Source organism: Poecile atricapillus, chromosome 6 (assembly GCF_030490865.1).
Source record: "Poecile atricapillus isolate bPoeAtr1 chromosome 6, bPoeAtr1.hap1, whole genome shotgun sequence".
Classification (NCBI taxonomy): Eukaryota; Metazoa; Chordata; class Aves; order Passeriformes; family Paridae; genus Poecile; species Poecile atricapillus.
The window spans coordinates 24,539,518-24,555,113 of record NC_081254.1 but is presented as its reverse complement, the minus strand read 5'-3'; the positions used below and the strand labels follow the sequence as shown (position 1 = coordinate 24,555,113).

The 15,596-nt window shown below is 55.2% G+C and overlaps 1 protein-coding gene across 1 annotated transcript; it reads right to left on the bottom strand.

The window, feature by feature from the left end:
* Positions 1-23: 23 nt before the first annotated feature.
* MMS19 (MMS19 homolog, cytosolic iron-sulfur assembly component) lies at positions 24-15,581 on the bottom strand. The gene is made up of 31 exons (XM_058840996.1): positions 15,428-15,581; positions 11,778-11,826; positions 10,959-11,059; positions 9,396-9,481; positions 8,904-8,978; positions 8,271-8,340; positions 7,946-8,074; positions 7,689-7,750; positions 7,315-7,401; positions 6,927-7,001; positions 6,576-6,653; positions 6,135-6,273; positions 5,625-5,779; positions 5,382-5,460; positions 4,652-4,777; positions 4,265-4,346; positions 3,832-3,929; positions 3,338-3,475; positions 2,950-3,105; positions 2,609-2,708; positions 2,349-2,451; positions 2,165-2,239; positions 1,905-2,031; positions 1,722-1,822; positions 1,598-1,654; positions 1,300-1,486; positions 1,105-1,187; positions 841-1,005; positions 702-761; positions 480-580; positions 24-400 (listed from the first exon to the last, which is right to left on the bottom strand). The coding sequence occupies exons 1-31, from the start codon at positions 15,522-15,524 to the stop codon at positions 373-375; spliced, it is 3,069 nt and encodes a 1,022-aa protein (XP_058696979.1). The 5' UTR covers positions 15,525-15,581; the 3' UTR covers positions 24-372.
* Positions 15,582-15,596: the final 15 nt, after the last annotated feature.

Here is a 15,596-nt window from a genome sequence, read left to right as displayed (position 1 = left end):
GCTGCATGGAGACCCTCAGAGCATTATCAAAACAGATATATTTATTCTTCTGGCAATTGGTTTGTCACACACCATATGTGTGCACAGACCTGTCCTCTCCACTCACATGTGGTGGGGGCTGTCCATCACTGTCCCTGGCTGCAGCAGGGGGTGGGCAAGCCACAAGCAGCACAACTCCTTCCCTCCTGTGGGTGCTGGGAAGGGACAGCGGTGAGGGGTGCTGTCTGCTGGCCTGCACGCTCCAGCCCTAGCAGTCGGGGCAGTCCTGGGCTCTAAGGATCCAGAGGGTCCACGGCATCGGTCGGATGACTTGGTGGCTTAGCGAGGCGCTGGTCAGACTGTTGGTCAGCACAGGGAGGGGACAGAGGGCACTCACCTCCCTGGGCTCCCAACCAGGAACCTGCAGGGACAGAGATGGTGCCATCAGCCATGTCCCTTACACGTTGGCACCCCCTCAGCAGCTACTTCCACACACTCACCATTCTCCACGTGCTGCCACTGCTTCCTTCCGTACCAGCCTCTTTTTGTCGTCCAAAGGCTTGGCCAGTGCCCGGATAACTCGGCCCTTGTATGGGAGCAGCTGTAGGACAGAAGGGGCTCTTTCTGAGAGAAATGGATGCTGGCTGCCCCCCAGGAGGTTTGTGGCCTCCTTGGCCCTCTACACACAGGAGCAGGCAGCAGGGTACTGCAGAAGCACTTACCACTGTTGTGGGCAGACTGGTGAGAGCATGGGCACAGCGCAGGGCGGCGATGCGGACAGCCTGGAACAGACTGGAATGAGGGCAGCACAAGGGGGAGGAGAGAGGGGCATAGCAGGGAGGAAGGAGGGGGTACACGCACCATGGTGGGGCTGGAGGTGAGGTTGAGGAACTTGGTGACCAGTGTGTCGACATGCAGGCTCATGACCTGGGGAGCTTCGAGCAGCAGTGGGTGGAGGCAGCTCAGTGTGGAGAGCTGTACTACACGATCTGAGCAGGACAAGGCCTCAAGCAGGAGGGAAAGCAGCTGCAGAGAGAGGGAGAACACAGGAGTCATGAGTAACCCCAAACCACGCACTCCGTAATGTCACAGCTCACCCTGCCTGTCACCCAGGCTGGCTCTTACCGTGGGCAACTCTGTCACCAGCACAGGTTTGGGGAGGTGGTTGAGTACATGGGACAGGCCTTTCAGGTAATTTGCCTTCACATCTGTGGAGAGCAGAGATGGTTACAAGCAGCCTATAGAAGGAGCGGATGCTGGCTCAGGTCCCCTGGTTAAAGGGTCAGGAGTGGTGAGGCTGGGCTGGGGGTGGCCACTCACCAGGACCAGCCCCATGGAAGCCTTGCACCAGCTTAGGGACATTGTCAGTGAAGAAGCGCTGGCGGAACATGATGCGCACGTCAGCATGGCAGCTCTTGTGCAGCACGTCCGGGGACTCGGCCATGAGCAGGGAGAAGCCATCGGCTGTAGCAGGGCCCAGCTCTGTGTCACCCAGCAGGCCCAGTAGCTGCAAGGGAGAGAGCCCTGAGAGAGAGAACCCTGCTGCTGCAAGTCTCCAGCCAGCCATGGGGGAGCAAGGCAGGTTTCTTAGATATCACCCAGCCCCACCACCACCTACCTTGTCCGTCAGGCAGGAGCTCAGGGGGTGGTAGCGCAGCACCAGAGCTTTGGTCACCTGTGCAGGCAGAACAGTCAGTGCCAGGCTGGGTCCCCCAGCCCCACTCATCCAGGGCAGGCCTTACCCAGAGCAGCAAGGTGAGTGCCTGCGTTCGGCGGGGCCCCTCTGCAAGGATGGGCTCCATCCTGTTCACTGCAAGCTGCAGGATTTCATCCAGCTGCTGCCCTGGGGAGGGAAGAGACAAGCTAAGCCATTGCCCCTGTCAGCAGTGGGCAGGGTCACTGGGCATCTGCCCCAGCCCCCTTACCTGCTGGGTGCTTGTTCACCAGCCCTGCAAAGCACTTGGCAGCTGTGGTGGCCGTGAAGGGACAGTTGCAGGAACAGCTCAATGCCAGCAGCTCCCGGAGCAGCCATTCCTGCTGAGGGATTGTCACCTGGAAGAGACAGAGAACGTGTTATGGCTCAGGGCTGCAGTGCTCCCTCTATCTCTCTGTGGAGCTTGGTGTGGACAGAGTGTGGAGGGTGCTTGGGCAGGGCTCCTTTCCAGCCTGCTCCCCATCGACGTACATCACGGGGCAACGAGCAGACAAAGGCCATGAGGAGGGCAACCAGGCGTCTCTGTGCCTCCAAGCACTCCCCATCCTGCAAGGGAAGAACAGTGTCCATGTCATCACAGCCCTTGCTGCCAGCCTGTGTCAACATTCTCATTCCCAGCCCATTCTGGTGCCCCAGCCCCAATCACCAAACATACCCCGAAAGGCTGGAAGGAGGAGGGAAAACTGTTTTGGGGTAGGAATGAGACTTCTCCATCCAGAAAAAGGGGCACTATGTGAGACACACTCTGGGCAGCCAGCCTAGGAGAAAAAAGACATTGTAATATGCTGCTCTAGAATGGTCACCAGAGACCTCCCAGGAGGCGCAGGGTCACCCTGTACAGATAGCAGCAGGAGGCATGCAGCCTGCTCCCTCCCCACGATGGAGCACCCAACTTTCTGCCCCAGCTTCACTCACTCAGGGCTCAGGTGAGTGGTGGCAGCACTGATGACTGGGATCATGGCAGCCAGCACCTCTTCCTCCAGCAGTGCTTTGCCTGGCAACGTATGGGTGCTCTCTGCAGGTAGTGGGAGGAATGGAACTTCCTGGAGCCTGCTGTTCAGGTGGAGGAGGCAGGCACAGCCCCCTGAACCCACACCAGAATGGGCCAGGGCTCTGGGGCAGGGAGCAGTAAAGCCCACTCTTGAGGGCCATGGGTGCCAAAAGACAGGAGCAACAGCACCGACTGCAGGATCAGGTACCCCTGAGAGCCTGGGAGTTGCCTGCTCTTCCCTCTCCCACTCCAGCCCTGCACTTACCTTGCATGGCTGCCTGCACAGCCATGGCCAGCAGGCATGGCACCACTGTCTGGTGGAAGTACCAGCAGCCCTCGGCATCCTGTTGGCACTGCAGGGCCACGTGGTGCAGGCTCTGGCACACAGAGACCATTTCTTGGGTGTTCCTGGCCTCGGTCCCTGCAGGGCACAGTCACCATCAAGTCAAACAGCCTCAACACCCAGCCCCTTGATCTGCACGCCATCTTGGGACAATGCATCTCCTCTGACTCCCACTCCACCAGTGGGATTCACAGCTCAGGTGTGGGTTCCTTGTATCACTGCCATTCCAGCTCTCTCCCAGCCATCACCAGTAACAGAGGCAGCTCCTGCCCAGACATGCTCTGTGGAGCTGCCTGCAGCAGCCCATTACCTTTCTGCACCTTCTGGAGATGCTGTAGCAGGACAGGGACAGTCTCCCTCACGATGCTGGTGTGGGTGGACACAGCTGCCAGGGCCTGCAGGCAGCGCTGCTGCAAGGAGTGGTGGTTGTAGGAGCTTTCTTCCCTCTCTGAAAAGGAAACACAACTCAGAGGGGGACCTGGGGACACCCCACCCAAGGGCAGTCAGGCCTCAGACCCTGCCAGGGCAGATATGGTGAAGCAACACAGCAGACCCAGCCTGTGCCAGGCTCACGGCACTCTGCCTGCTCTGCTGCTGAGCAGCTCCTTCCCACAAGGGTGTACCTGGCCACACACAGGCTGGCTACCAGAGCAACCACAGCCTTTCCTGTGCCAGCACAGGGAATCCCCCAAGGACAGCCACTGACCTACACCACATAACACAGCCCCACTGCCTGGCAGGAGCCCTATGGGGATGGGAAAGGCTTTACCCCAAAATCAGTCACCACTCCTTTCCCAGCGCTACCTGACTGCAGTTCCTCTTCAAGCCTGGGTACCATGCGTCCAGAGAAAACCTTTGGGTAGGTGGGGGCCATGGACCCAGCTGCCTCCATTGCTGCTTCACTGCCAGGGGGAAAGACAGTAGAAAAGGTGATGCAAGGACTGCAAATCCAGGGTTGTTTGTACACAAGCTGTAAAGACCTGGCCAGAAGGTGTCTACAGAACCCCATTTCTCAGCAACTTGCCTTTTTCACCCTTCAGGGAATAGAGCACAGCCCCCTACTTTGACAGGCTCAGATTTTCTTATTTCCAGCCCATGAACTGTGTCTCCCACACAGTCTTCTTGTTCAGAGTTCCTGCGCCTTCACTCAGACTACAGCCCCTCTGTGCAGCAAAGCCAGGCTTTGTTCCTCCTCCCAGAGTGTGGGTGACTACCATGATGCTAGCCCACCCCTCACCTGCTCTGGGAATCCTCCTCATGCAAAGCAAGACGGATGAGGTGATCCACAACCAGCTCCAGATCAGAGGAAGTCAGGAAGCCTGGAACAAGAGCCATAAAGGAATCTTAGCCAAAGGCAAAGATGCTGCTGTACTGGACAGGATCTTCCCCCTCATCCAGGCCAGCAGCAATGCAGCAATACACCAAATGCCAGAGATACAAGGTGCCCAGCACAAACAGGCAAGAGAGAGACCACGTTTCCCTGGAGCTCATGGCTTGAGTAGAACTGTATGCTGCTGCTACTCCTGTGCACTTACAAGCAGCAGGCAAGGATGTCCTAGCAGCCACCATGTCTCTCAGAAGAGAATGACACCTCCCTCTGTCTCAAGTGAAAAAAGGCACCAACCTTGCAGGGAGCCCAGGACAGTCAATGCCTTGATCCCAACCAGCTGCAGCTGCACACTGGGATCCATCAGCGCTGAGAACACCACAGAGCAAACCGGGGCTTGGAGCGACAGCAGAGCGTTCTCATCTGAAGAGAAGGGCAAGGAATCACTGCCTGTGTCTGGTTGTCACCACACAGCCACCATCATGGCACTTGACAGACCCTTTCTGGGGTGTGGATGTAATTTTCTGAGCCTGAGAGAGTTTTCAGCCTGTCAGTGGCTGATCTGTTTCCCAAGGGAAAGTCTTTTGGGAAACTTTTCTCTCTCAAGGACTGTTTTGTAAATAGGGTTTTGGTTCCCAAAACAGTAGTGCACAGATGTTCTGAATGTGTTTTTCTCTTGTTCCACCAATGGGACAAGAGAGGTCTTGTTCCTTTTACTAATCATGTTAACCTGAATGGGAACACCTCATAAAAGGGGCTGAAAACCCCACAATAAAAGCTTCTATCTCCTTGAGATGAAACCTCGGCTGTTGTGATTGAATCTATGATCCCATTTCATGTCCACTAGCAACACTGGGGTGCTGCATTTGATACTCAATCATGCAGGGTCCTTGAGACATGGCAGGGGCTCACACATGCAGCCACACTGACCACTGAGTTTTCCTTGTCTGTCAGCATACAGGAAAGTGAAGTCAGAGCCAGCAGCCCTTGGGACACAGATGCCTCCAGAGGGACCAGCCACCCTCACCTTCTTCCACATATCCCCACTTCTGCTGCAACTCCAGGAAGCCTAGCAGCATTTCCAGGATTGTCCTCCTCTGGCTGCTCTGCAGGGACACAGAGGTGTAACCCAGATCACTGTCACTGCTGGGACAGAACTGCACCTCAGCCCAGCACTGCAAGATCATAGGGTGCCCACGGAGTCTCTACCCACAGCCAGGGAAGGACATGGCTGCCCCCAGGCCCTGTGGAGCCAGTGGGTGCCCCTCACCTGTGTGTGCTTGGTGTACTGCTCCAGCAGCAGGGGAAGGACGCTGCGGGTGATGCGGTGGAAGGTGCGGAGGGAGGCACCCGCTGCTGCCTGCAAGAGTTTGGCACTGGGCCACACCAGCTTCATGTCAGGCTCGCACAGATGGTGCCTGCAATCTGAGATAGGCTGGGTGTCAGCTGCACCGGCACAGAGCTCCTCTGCCTCGCGTGTGGGGACACAGCTGATAGTGGGGCTGGGATGTGCTGCCAGGGTGCAGCTTTGAGCTGCAGCACAGCCTCCCCAGCTGAGCAGCTTCCCACAGCTCCAAGCACACAAATAGTGCAGTTCCAGAAGAGACAGAAGCAGCTCACTCCCCATGTTCTCCCTTCCTGCAGACAATTACCTTGGAGAAGCCAAAAATTGCTGTGAGGACTAGAAAGAGAAGAGGCTTGAAAGAGAAAAGGAATGCAGATCTCTACCTAGGAGGATGCTTTCAGGCCTGGCTGCATGGGACAGGTCTCTGTTAGCTACCTTGCAGGATGCTGCTGAGGAAGGAATCCAGCAGATCCTCAGAATCAGAGCTGAGCACGGAGCGGGAGAGGCAGGCAGAGAGAGCATGCAGTGCAGCCAGGCATTCCGTCTCAATCTTCTCGCTCGCTGTCTGGAACACCTGGAGGAAAGGCCATAGGATGAGCTGAACTCCACGCCAACAACAACTACAGGCTTCAGGCTCCCAGTGCAGGCTGAAGGGCTCAGGCTTCTGCCTCATTTCCCCATGTGATCTGAACATGCAGCATGGCACATTGAAGCCACACGGACACACTGATCGGGCTGGCCTGTCCCCTCCACTTTTCAGCTGGGGCAGCCCAAGGTCACAGGTGCTGGCTGCTGGGAGATAGGGGGCCCACCCGCTCTGGTTGAGAACTCCTGCTCAGCAGAAGCCCAGCCATGGTGGAGCCCTGCAGTACTTACCTCTCTGCGCAGGGATGACCAGAGGCTGGGAAGGAATTCCTGCAGCTCCTTCTGCCCATAGATGGCACAGCAGGCAGTCTGCAAGAGGGAGCCAGGAGAAAGCATCACAGAGAAGCCAGTACCAGGAGGACACGGCACTGGGACACTGCCCATCCTGGCAGGCTCATGCTGAGCTGGACAAATCACTCAAGGAAAACAGGAAAGAGTGATGCAGGCCAAACCAGGACTCTGGAAATTATGACTCTGCAAGGGAGAGTATTTGGCTGGCAGGGAGAAGGGCTCAGAAGTGGCTGGCTGCTGCTACTGCCACAGACCAGCTGTAGGTTGAAGGGAGTAGGGGATCTCCCTTACCAGAGTCTGCAGTGAGTCAAGCTTGGCACTTTGCAGTTCTGAGTCCAACTTCTCAATAAGCAGAGGGAGAAGGAACTGCAGAGAGAAGCACTTTAATTCAGCTCATCCCTTGCACCACCTTGTCCACGGCCCTGCAAGGCTGCAAGTTCAGCCTCTGCCAGGAGAGCAGAGGTAAAGGGGTACCTGCAATAGGCAGCCCCTTCCCAGGGTGTCAGTCAGCACCCTCCCCATGACCAGCCCCAGCTAGAGACAGGGCTGCCCAAGTGCAAAGCTCCTGGTCCCAGTTGTTCCTGTCCCACAGAGTCACAGCAGGAGCTGCAGCACTATGAAAGGCAGCCTGTGCTTAGGGAACAGTGGGGTGCTCAAGAATCCCCAAGGAGCTTCGTACCTCAGCAAATTGGGGTGTGGATGCCAGTACGGCCCGGAGGCTCAGGATCAGGTCTTCCCTCTGGATGCCATGAGGATCATTTGGGGGCTGGAAAAGAAGCAAACAGCAGGTCACACTCCAGTCAGGAAACATCCCAACCCAGCCATCTGCCGAGGCTGCATCACTTCATCTCCAGCGAGGCAGCAGCAGTGCCAGTCACTGCAGCTATCTTTGCACCAGCCTGCCAGCCTGGGTAATACAGCTCAGAGCTGAACACTGCCCAGCCAAGAGCCTTGGCCACCCTCTCATCCCACTCCCTGGAGGGGACACAACCCCCTAAGAAAACACCAGAAAGAAATAAAGAATAGGCTGTGGCACATGGCAGACTCACTCACTGGAGTAAAATCAACAGGAAAGTAGCAGGATGTAACTTCAAACAGCTCCTCCACAAAGGGACCTGCAGACAGAGGAGAGAGGGGGTGAGCAAAGATATTAGGCAAAAAAGGCACAGCAGCTATGTTTAGCACCCACAACAGGCCAGCTCTGCAGCTTTTAAAGCATGTTAGGGACCACCCCAAGAGCTGTCCCTCCAATGGCTCAAAGAAAAGGGACATATTTCCCAGTCATCTCTGCATGGCAGGTTTAGGCTCACCCAGGGCATAGTCCTTGGAAATGAGATCACGCACAATCTGGAAGGCCACCAGGAGATTGCGGGGATCCTTCTCCCCATCCATGACTTGGATGAAGCCAAAGGTGAAGTTGGCACCCAGGCCTTTCAGCTCTGCAGAAAGAAGGAGTGTGAGCAGGTGCAGGACATCAGACCTCACAACATGGCATTAAATCAGCTGAGTTGCCCCAGCCCCACAGTTCTTCTCCAGGTCTCCCAGGCAGAGCCACAGAGCCCTTGGAGAAGGTCAAAGTGAGTTGCTGTCCCAGCCTCAACAATCCCAGAGTAGCTCTGGCATCTTCCCCCTCACCTTCCTCCCTGGTGCTCATGAAGTTGGTGATGATGCTGTAGACTGTGTAGCGGTCCAGCTGCAGCAAGGACTGAAGGGAGGAGCAGACCAATCAAAACCATCCTCTACACATGGCAGCACAGCTACCCACTACCCCATGGGTAGTACATGCCCCTGAGGGAGAGCAGGACCCCCAGCAGCTCAGCTGCTGTTTCCTGGCACAGAGATTCCATTCATCACATGCAAAGTGTGCACATGCCTATGCAATGGCACATGAACATGACTGTGTCCCATCACTGCATGAATGCACTATCAGTCACTACCAGGGCCACACATGCTGCCCAAGGCACTGCCAGCAAAAACAATCTTAAATGCGAGGAGAATTGTACTGGGGGCACTTAAACACAGCCTGGAGAATGGAGCAAAAGGAAATAATTCCCCTACGGCTGAGAAAAGAGAGGACAAGGGCCAAACAGGATTCTCAGCTGCTGTCTGTCTCTCACAGTGTCTCTTGCAGTGAGCCAAGCTGTCTCTAAGCTCTGCAGAAGCACTGCACTGTGCTGAATGTGGCCAGCCCTCAGGGCAGGCAGCCTGTCCCCAGACACACAGGGTGCAGAGATTAAGGACAGGAGGATAGGAAATCACATAGCTCACCTGCACATGTACCTCCTGGAAGATGGCTTTGAGCACAGACACTGCAAGCCCTGGGGACAGCACCTCACACATGCTCTGGGGACAGGAAGAAAAAAGCAAGAATGGAATACCATGTTGGCAGCCACATAAGGGAGCTCCTGACTCTGTGCAGTAGCTGCCTGCAGGATCCTCTTCCACAACAGGGAGATCTCTCACAACCTCCTCCCGAGACAGAACAGGACACAATGCCCATCATCTGTGTTGTGCAGGGTGGCCAGGGAATCCTTGCCCCAGTACCAACACAGGGCAGGAAATCAAGGTAGTGTCTGGTCCCTGGCTCTTCCACAAGAGGCACAGCAGGAGAAGAGAGTAGACAGGGCAATGTTGTCAGATGGGCTGACAGCCCAGCCAGGCCCTGCTCGACACACTGCTCCAACCCATACCAGGTGTTGCACCTCCCTGACACTGCTCTGGAATGCATCCCAGCACTGTGGGCTGGGAGTGCGAGCTCACCAGTGCTCGGAGTCCCTGGAGCACCGAGGGAATCACCAGATGATGATCTTGCAGTCTGCTTTCATAGAACAGGACCAGATGCAGCACTGTCAGAAACAGACACCAATGTGTGTTAGCCCTACGAAACACAGCTGCTAGGTGCTGGCCCCAGCTCAACCACAAACTGATGGATTAAGAGTGAACACAACTTGCACTTGTGATTGGGACAAACTGATGCTCTTGGGTGCACCCACCTGGCTCCAACACCTTTGCCCTCTCCTTGTAAGCAGCCCTTGCCTAACTGCAGAAGGGCAGCAGCCAACTCTGGCTGCTGCAGAAGTGCTGGAGCTGCCCAAGAGGCATTTGCCCTGGCCTGTCCAGACATGTGGATGCAGACACCAGCAGTAGTGTGGCAGTCTGCTCAGCGGAGGCTGGAGGATGTCATGGGGTGGGGCACAGGGCTGGGGCAGGAGTTCTAGCTTTCTCAAACTTGGCTCCACAATACGTTCCTGGCCCCTGAGTCATGGTCACGGGCGCCTGCACACACCACCCCTGGGGAGTGGTAGCAGGAAGCAGACTGGAAGAGCCGGCTAGCAGCATCCTGTGCCCACAGCTGCTGCAGAAACTCAGCCCCCCAGGAGGCAGCCTGACGCAGCGCTTGAGAAATTAACTGCGTGAGCAGGGACACGAGGCTCTAACACAGCTCACCACCCTTGCTCAGCTGCCCGGAGTCTCTTCTCCTTCAAGTATCCCCACTGAACCTCCCCACTTCTGGCTGCCCCTCCAGAGCACCCCAGTTCCCATCAGTCATCACACCTGACTCCAGATACTGCAGTAAGTAAGGTTCTATGCACAGCTGCTCTCAGCCCCGCCTGGCTTCAGTCAAAGCCAAATTCCAAGGACTACGCATCTTTTACTTCCATCCTCCCCGTCCTCCACCTTACTTACTAGCTAGGCCCCCTGTCTAGCCAGCCTGCTGGCATAAGTTCAACTTCCCAACTGCAAGGTGCCAAAGCTTGTTACTACTTACTGCCTTTCCCTGCTGCCAGCCAACTGCTATGGGGCATTTAACAGAGGCAGACTTTCTCCTTACCTCCATGAACAGTGCATCTTCCCCTCCCCACTCTAGTCCCCCTCTCCATTCTCACCCTTACACTGATCTCCCCTCCTCCCCAGCCCTCAGGGTTCCTCCTGAATTAATCTGGCCAGGCTGCAGGGCAGCAGTGTGACTTGGTGTGTGAAGGACAGTCTTCCTGCTCTGAATAATCACCCAAGGATTCTGACATACAGATGTATCCCCAACACATCCCACATGGCACTGAGCACACCTCGGTGCACAACACCCACACACTGTCAGGGGCCCCAGCTGTTCAGGGATTTGGTGTGTTCAGTGACCTGAACTGTGTGGTGTTGGCAAAAAGGCTGCAGCACAAAACCTCATACCCTCCTTGGACTTTGACTCTTAGAGACATGTACAAAGTTGTCACAGTGTTAAATCAATCCCTTTGCCAATTTCAGGACAGACACTTTAATGGCACAGGCTTTGTCCCCAGACAGATACTCAAAGGCCAGAAAAACCCTTACCTTCCTTCTCCTGGAGCAGGGAATAACACTGGAGCAGGACTTGTGACAACAGCTGGATGCCTCGCCCTCGCGTTCGAGGATCTGTGTTCTCCAGGCAAAACCTAGGCCAAGAGGGGAGAAAGCCCAAGAAGCCTATTGTGAGCAGATACATCCTAGCAGGAAGCACATCCTGAGCAGGCACATTACAAAAACAAAGAGGTGACACTCTGTGGGCACAGTCATGCCTGACTTGCTGGCAGAGTGGAAACAGACACTTTTCCCCCTGTCTGTGCTGCATGTGTGCACTCAGCCCCAGAACCATGCAAAAGAAATCCAAAGTCTCAAATCAGACCAAAGAAATTGCTCTTGCACCATGGTCTCAAGATCACAAGGGTCAAAAAGGGTAAAGCCTCTTACAGTGAGGCAAGTCCAGCCCCCAGCTTGGGAGAAATGAGCCTAGGCCATGATAGTTTGGAGACAAAAGCAGAAGCTGAGTGCCAGACAACTTGTGACAATAGTGTTGTGCAGCTGTGTGCTCAGGCAGCTCTTGCTGGGGACAGCCCCAACTGAAAAGTGCCAACTTGCTGTCTGCCACATCATCTTGCCTCTGTTCTGCGAGAGCATCAAGAGCTGCTCCGGCCTTGGGAGCTGCCCACATCCAGGGAGGGCAAAGCACTGCTCAAGCCCCACACTGTGAGCAGACAACATCCTGCCCACAGCAATGTATCATCCAGTGCTGAAGTTTATCCTGGATGAGCACACTTGCCCTTCTAACTATGCCTCTTTGCAAGGCCCTTACCCATATAACTGTATGTATAATTTGCATAAGGTTTTTCTTACCCCAGGGCTTCCACAAGCTGCAGCACTGTCCACCTTCCATCTTTCACCCCTGGAGAAAGGAGATAAAGAGAGTGAAAAAGAGATCATGCAAGCATGCTAGTAGAGATGGATGCTGGGAACCCTCCCAGCACTGCAAGTGGGAAAGGCTGGTTGGTGCTGACTCCCCACTAAGCACCAAAGGAGCCATGTGCACTTAACTGGTGGAGCAGCCTCCAGTGCTGCCTGCAAACACCTGTGAGACTGAGAGCTGAGAAGAGACAGCCAGGGAGAACTTGCCTGCACTTTGCCTCACCCTCTCCCTGCAGCATGGCTGTATGTGTGGCTCCTAAGACAAGTCTTACTGTGCTCCACTTCACTGAGATACTAAAACAGCTCTAATGTGAGAGTGCTGTGAGGAGAGGGCAGCTCTCCAGGTGTTTCCTGAGGAAGAACTGGCTGAACAAGCAGCCCAGACACGAGTGATCACTCAGCTTCCCACCTTGACTCCATCACCTCCACACTGTGCTGAACAAGAACTGCACAAACTTCTTCCAAGATGGAGGACAGGGAGAAAGGCAGTTTTGTGGTCAGAGGAAGATAAAATGCTGGGATTCCTGGAGTCTGTTTCCAACTCTGACTCAGATTCCTTGCCAGGTTGCCTCATTCACCTTCTGCCTCTGTATTCTTGCAATTCAACTAGGGGAAGAGTCACCCCTCAGGAGGCTTTGGTAAGGACCTGCTTTTGCTGCACCTTACAAGAAAGTTGGCAGGAGGGCAGGTTCTCCATTCCTGCCACCCATTGCCAATGTGGCACCTCCCCAGAAGGAGAGCTCTGTGTACACCCTCTGCACAGACATGGGGTGACAGGCAAGGGACTGCCTTACCTTCAGACCCCTAGCCTGCAGCTCAGGTGTAAAGTGATATTGCTGGAAAACAGGCAGCACCCCTCACTCTCTGCCTGGACAAAACAGCATTCCTCCACGAAAACACCCAAATCACCTGGCAGTCACTGAGACTCACTGTCTTTGCCCAGGGGCACTGGGCACTCTGGAGGAACCTGCTCACCTCTCTGCCCTGCTGAACCTACACAACTGACAGGGCACCTACCCTTCTCAGAAGCCCAAAGGTTTCATTATGGGCTTTCTCAGGCCTTGTTCCAGCTAGTGTCTCCAGCTGTTGCAAGCATTTACTGTCTCTTCTGAAGCAGCTAATTCCAGTATTAGGACACCCTGTTCATCATAGAGCTGTCTCTAGGAATGGGATGACAGTGTTTTCTGACAGTGTGTTCTGACAGCAGGCAGTCCTGACTCCAGAGACAGAGCTTTCAATCCTGCCTGGCGCAGCAGGGAGAGGGAGCCTGAACTGAGAAACAGAACAGATAAGTGGAGCTGTGTGGAAAAGAGCCCAGCAGGTCTCAGAATTGACGGGCACAGACTGAACAGGGGGTGCCCTCAGAGACAGCAATAATGTGCTGGCAAAATTTCTTGCAGAATAACGACAGCAAAACAGCATGCAAATGCTGTGCACTAGCCAAAGCAGAATGGGCTGCAGAGAGAGCTTGGATGGTCCCTCCACATCCAGCATCCCAGTATCTCACTCTGCAAGCTCCTGAAGAGCCCTTGTGTCTCTGCACCATCATGAAAAAAGTCTGAGAGAAATGCTATCAGTATGGTCAGTTGCTCTGCCTCTCTGTGTCTGCAGAGACCAAAAACAGCTCTACACAAAGCTTCTGGTTCCCTGCTCAACAGGAAAGAGCTACAGTGTGATGGCCAAACCACAGTCAGGTACTAATACTCCCCGTGGTCAGCAGCAGTGAGGTCAGCAGCTCCTTTGCTCAGCTCAGCGAGGGAGCTCCCTCTGCTCTCAAGGACCCAGGTGTAACCAGCTTTGCCTCACATGGTGTGGCCACCCCTCCCTGGCACAGCCTGTGAGCATGGCGTGCTCGTGGCCAGCGCCACACAGGCCGTGGCATGAGCACCAGCACAGCTAATTGGACCTACCTCATCAGCACAACAGGCACAGTGGTGAGCCCCTGAAACTGCTGCCTCCACATCTGGCAGCAGCATATATGCCCCAAGGTTAATTAGGCACTTTGAATCCCTTTACCAGGAGGGGCTGCCTTCCTATTCTGGGATTCCTGTAGTTCCCAGAGACTTAACAGAAGCAAGCCATTCATCCTGTGCTGGACTGCTACTCTGAACCAACCTGCTCTCTTCCCTGACAGGTCTGTCCCCCTTTCAGTGTCCTTCTAGATATTAGTCCCTTCTGGAGGCCTTCCATTCTTGTTTCCCCCACACCCTGAAAATGTGAGCACAACATTCGCAGGGAACATGTAATGGGTTCTGTAACAGCAGTATCCTTCTCTTGCCATTTTTTAAGAAAAATTAATTCAGCCTCCTCCTGCCATTGACCCATGCAACCCAACCTGCCCCTGACAGCACCAAGGCCTTTCTGCCATTTGACAAGTTACACTCATTTTAGTCCTCAGCAACAAATTGGGGAAGGTCAATGTTTTTTGTTACACCAAGTGCACAATGGCCATGAGCTTAGAAAAGACCTCCCCTTTTGCTCAAGGATACAAAATGCAATTTAATCCTTTCTGATGTGTGGTTCTGTACAAGGTCAGAGGGGCTCAAGGACACTTGCCAGCCCCTCTGTGAAGGTGGGTTTGTCACAAGAGCCACACAGCTGAAAAGAGGTAGGGGGAGCAAATGGGGAGCAATTCTCTTTGTATGTCTTCCAAGAGACAAAGCTTTCTCCATGCACTTCTGTAACATGAGATCAGGTGACAACAGCAGTTGTAAGGTTATCCTTCCCCACGTCTATCCCAAATACATCAGAGACAGCCCTTCTGCAACATCTTGAATGTCACACAGTTTAGTGAATTCCTCCAAATTTTCTTGGCATTTTCTTCCCTCTGTGTTACATGGGCCCTTGGGTTACCTTCCTGTTTTGCCAGCTCATCTCATCACCAAAACACTACAGAGCAGTTCACAAGCCATCAGGCCTTGAGAAAGGCCTATATGTTACCCATAAGTGTAATGTAACATATATAGACAGCCCTTCTTGGCTCTCTGAGCTCATTCCCAAAACATGCTGAAGCCACTGCCTCCAAACATAAAAGTATCACCTTATCCTTAGAAAGCCACACTCCTGAAGCTGTAACTTCCCTAACGCAACACAGTCACCCAATTGCTGCTCCAAGTAGAAGGATAAATTATCCGACAAAAGCAAATGCCTCAAGCCCTGCTAGAAAAGGGGGAGAAACCACAGTGAGGGCAATTTGCAACCATCATCTCCCACGGATCCTCAGCAAGGCCATGAGCTCTCTTCCCACTGTCGATTTCTCTGCACCCACATGTGCCTGGAGCCCCTCAGCCTCGCGGCTGTTCCGCTCCTACCACACGTCTCCTCGGCAGCTCCGAGCTGCAGGCCCTACCCTACCCATACCCACGTGCCCTGCCCCGCACGGCAGCCTCACAACCCACAGACACGCTCTGTCCCGCGCCTCCACGCCCTGCCCTGCCCTGCCCAGCCCCACGCTCCCTCCCGAATCCCTCCCCACACCGCCACGACCCGCCCTTACCTGTGCCCACGCCCGCCCCAGGCCCAGCCCGGCCCCGCCGCTGTGCCCACGCCCAGTCCCGCCCCGTCCCGCCCCCGCGCGGTACCTGCCGCCACCTCCGCGGCGCGGCCGTCCTGCTGCCCGGACACGAAGTCCCGGACGGAGGCGGCGAGAGCCTCCGCCCTGGCCCCGGCCGCCGCCATGACACCCGCGCGCAGGGCAGAGGCCCGGCCCCCCCGGCCCGCCTGCGCGTGCGCGGGGGGCGGTGCCGACGG

Coding starts and splice junctions, on each gene's coding strand:
- MMS19 (XM_058840996.1), bottom strand. CDS start 15,524: ATGGCGGCGGCCGGGGCCAGGGCGGAGGCTCTCGCCGCCTCCGTCCGG. Junction 1,188..1,299: donor CTTCCATGGGGCTGGTCCTG/GTGAGTGGCCAC, acceptor TGCTCTCCACAG/ATGTGAAGGCAAATTACCTG. Junction 1,006..1,104: donor TGGTGACAGAGTTGCCCACG/GTAAGAGCCAGC, acceptor CTCTCTCTGCAG/CTGCTTTCCCTCCTGCTTGA.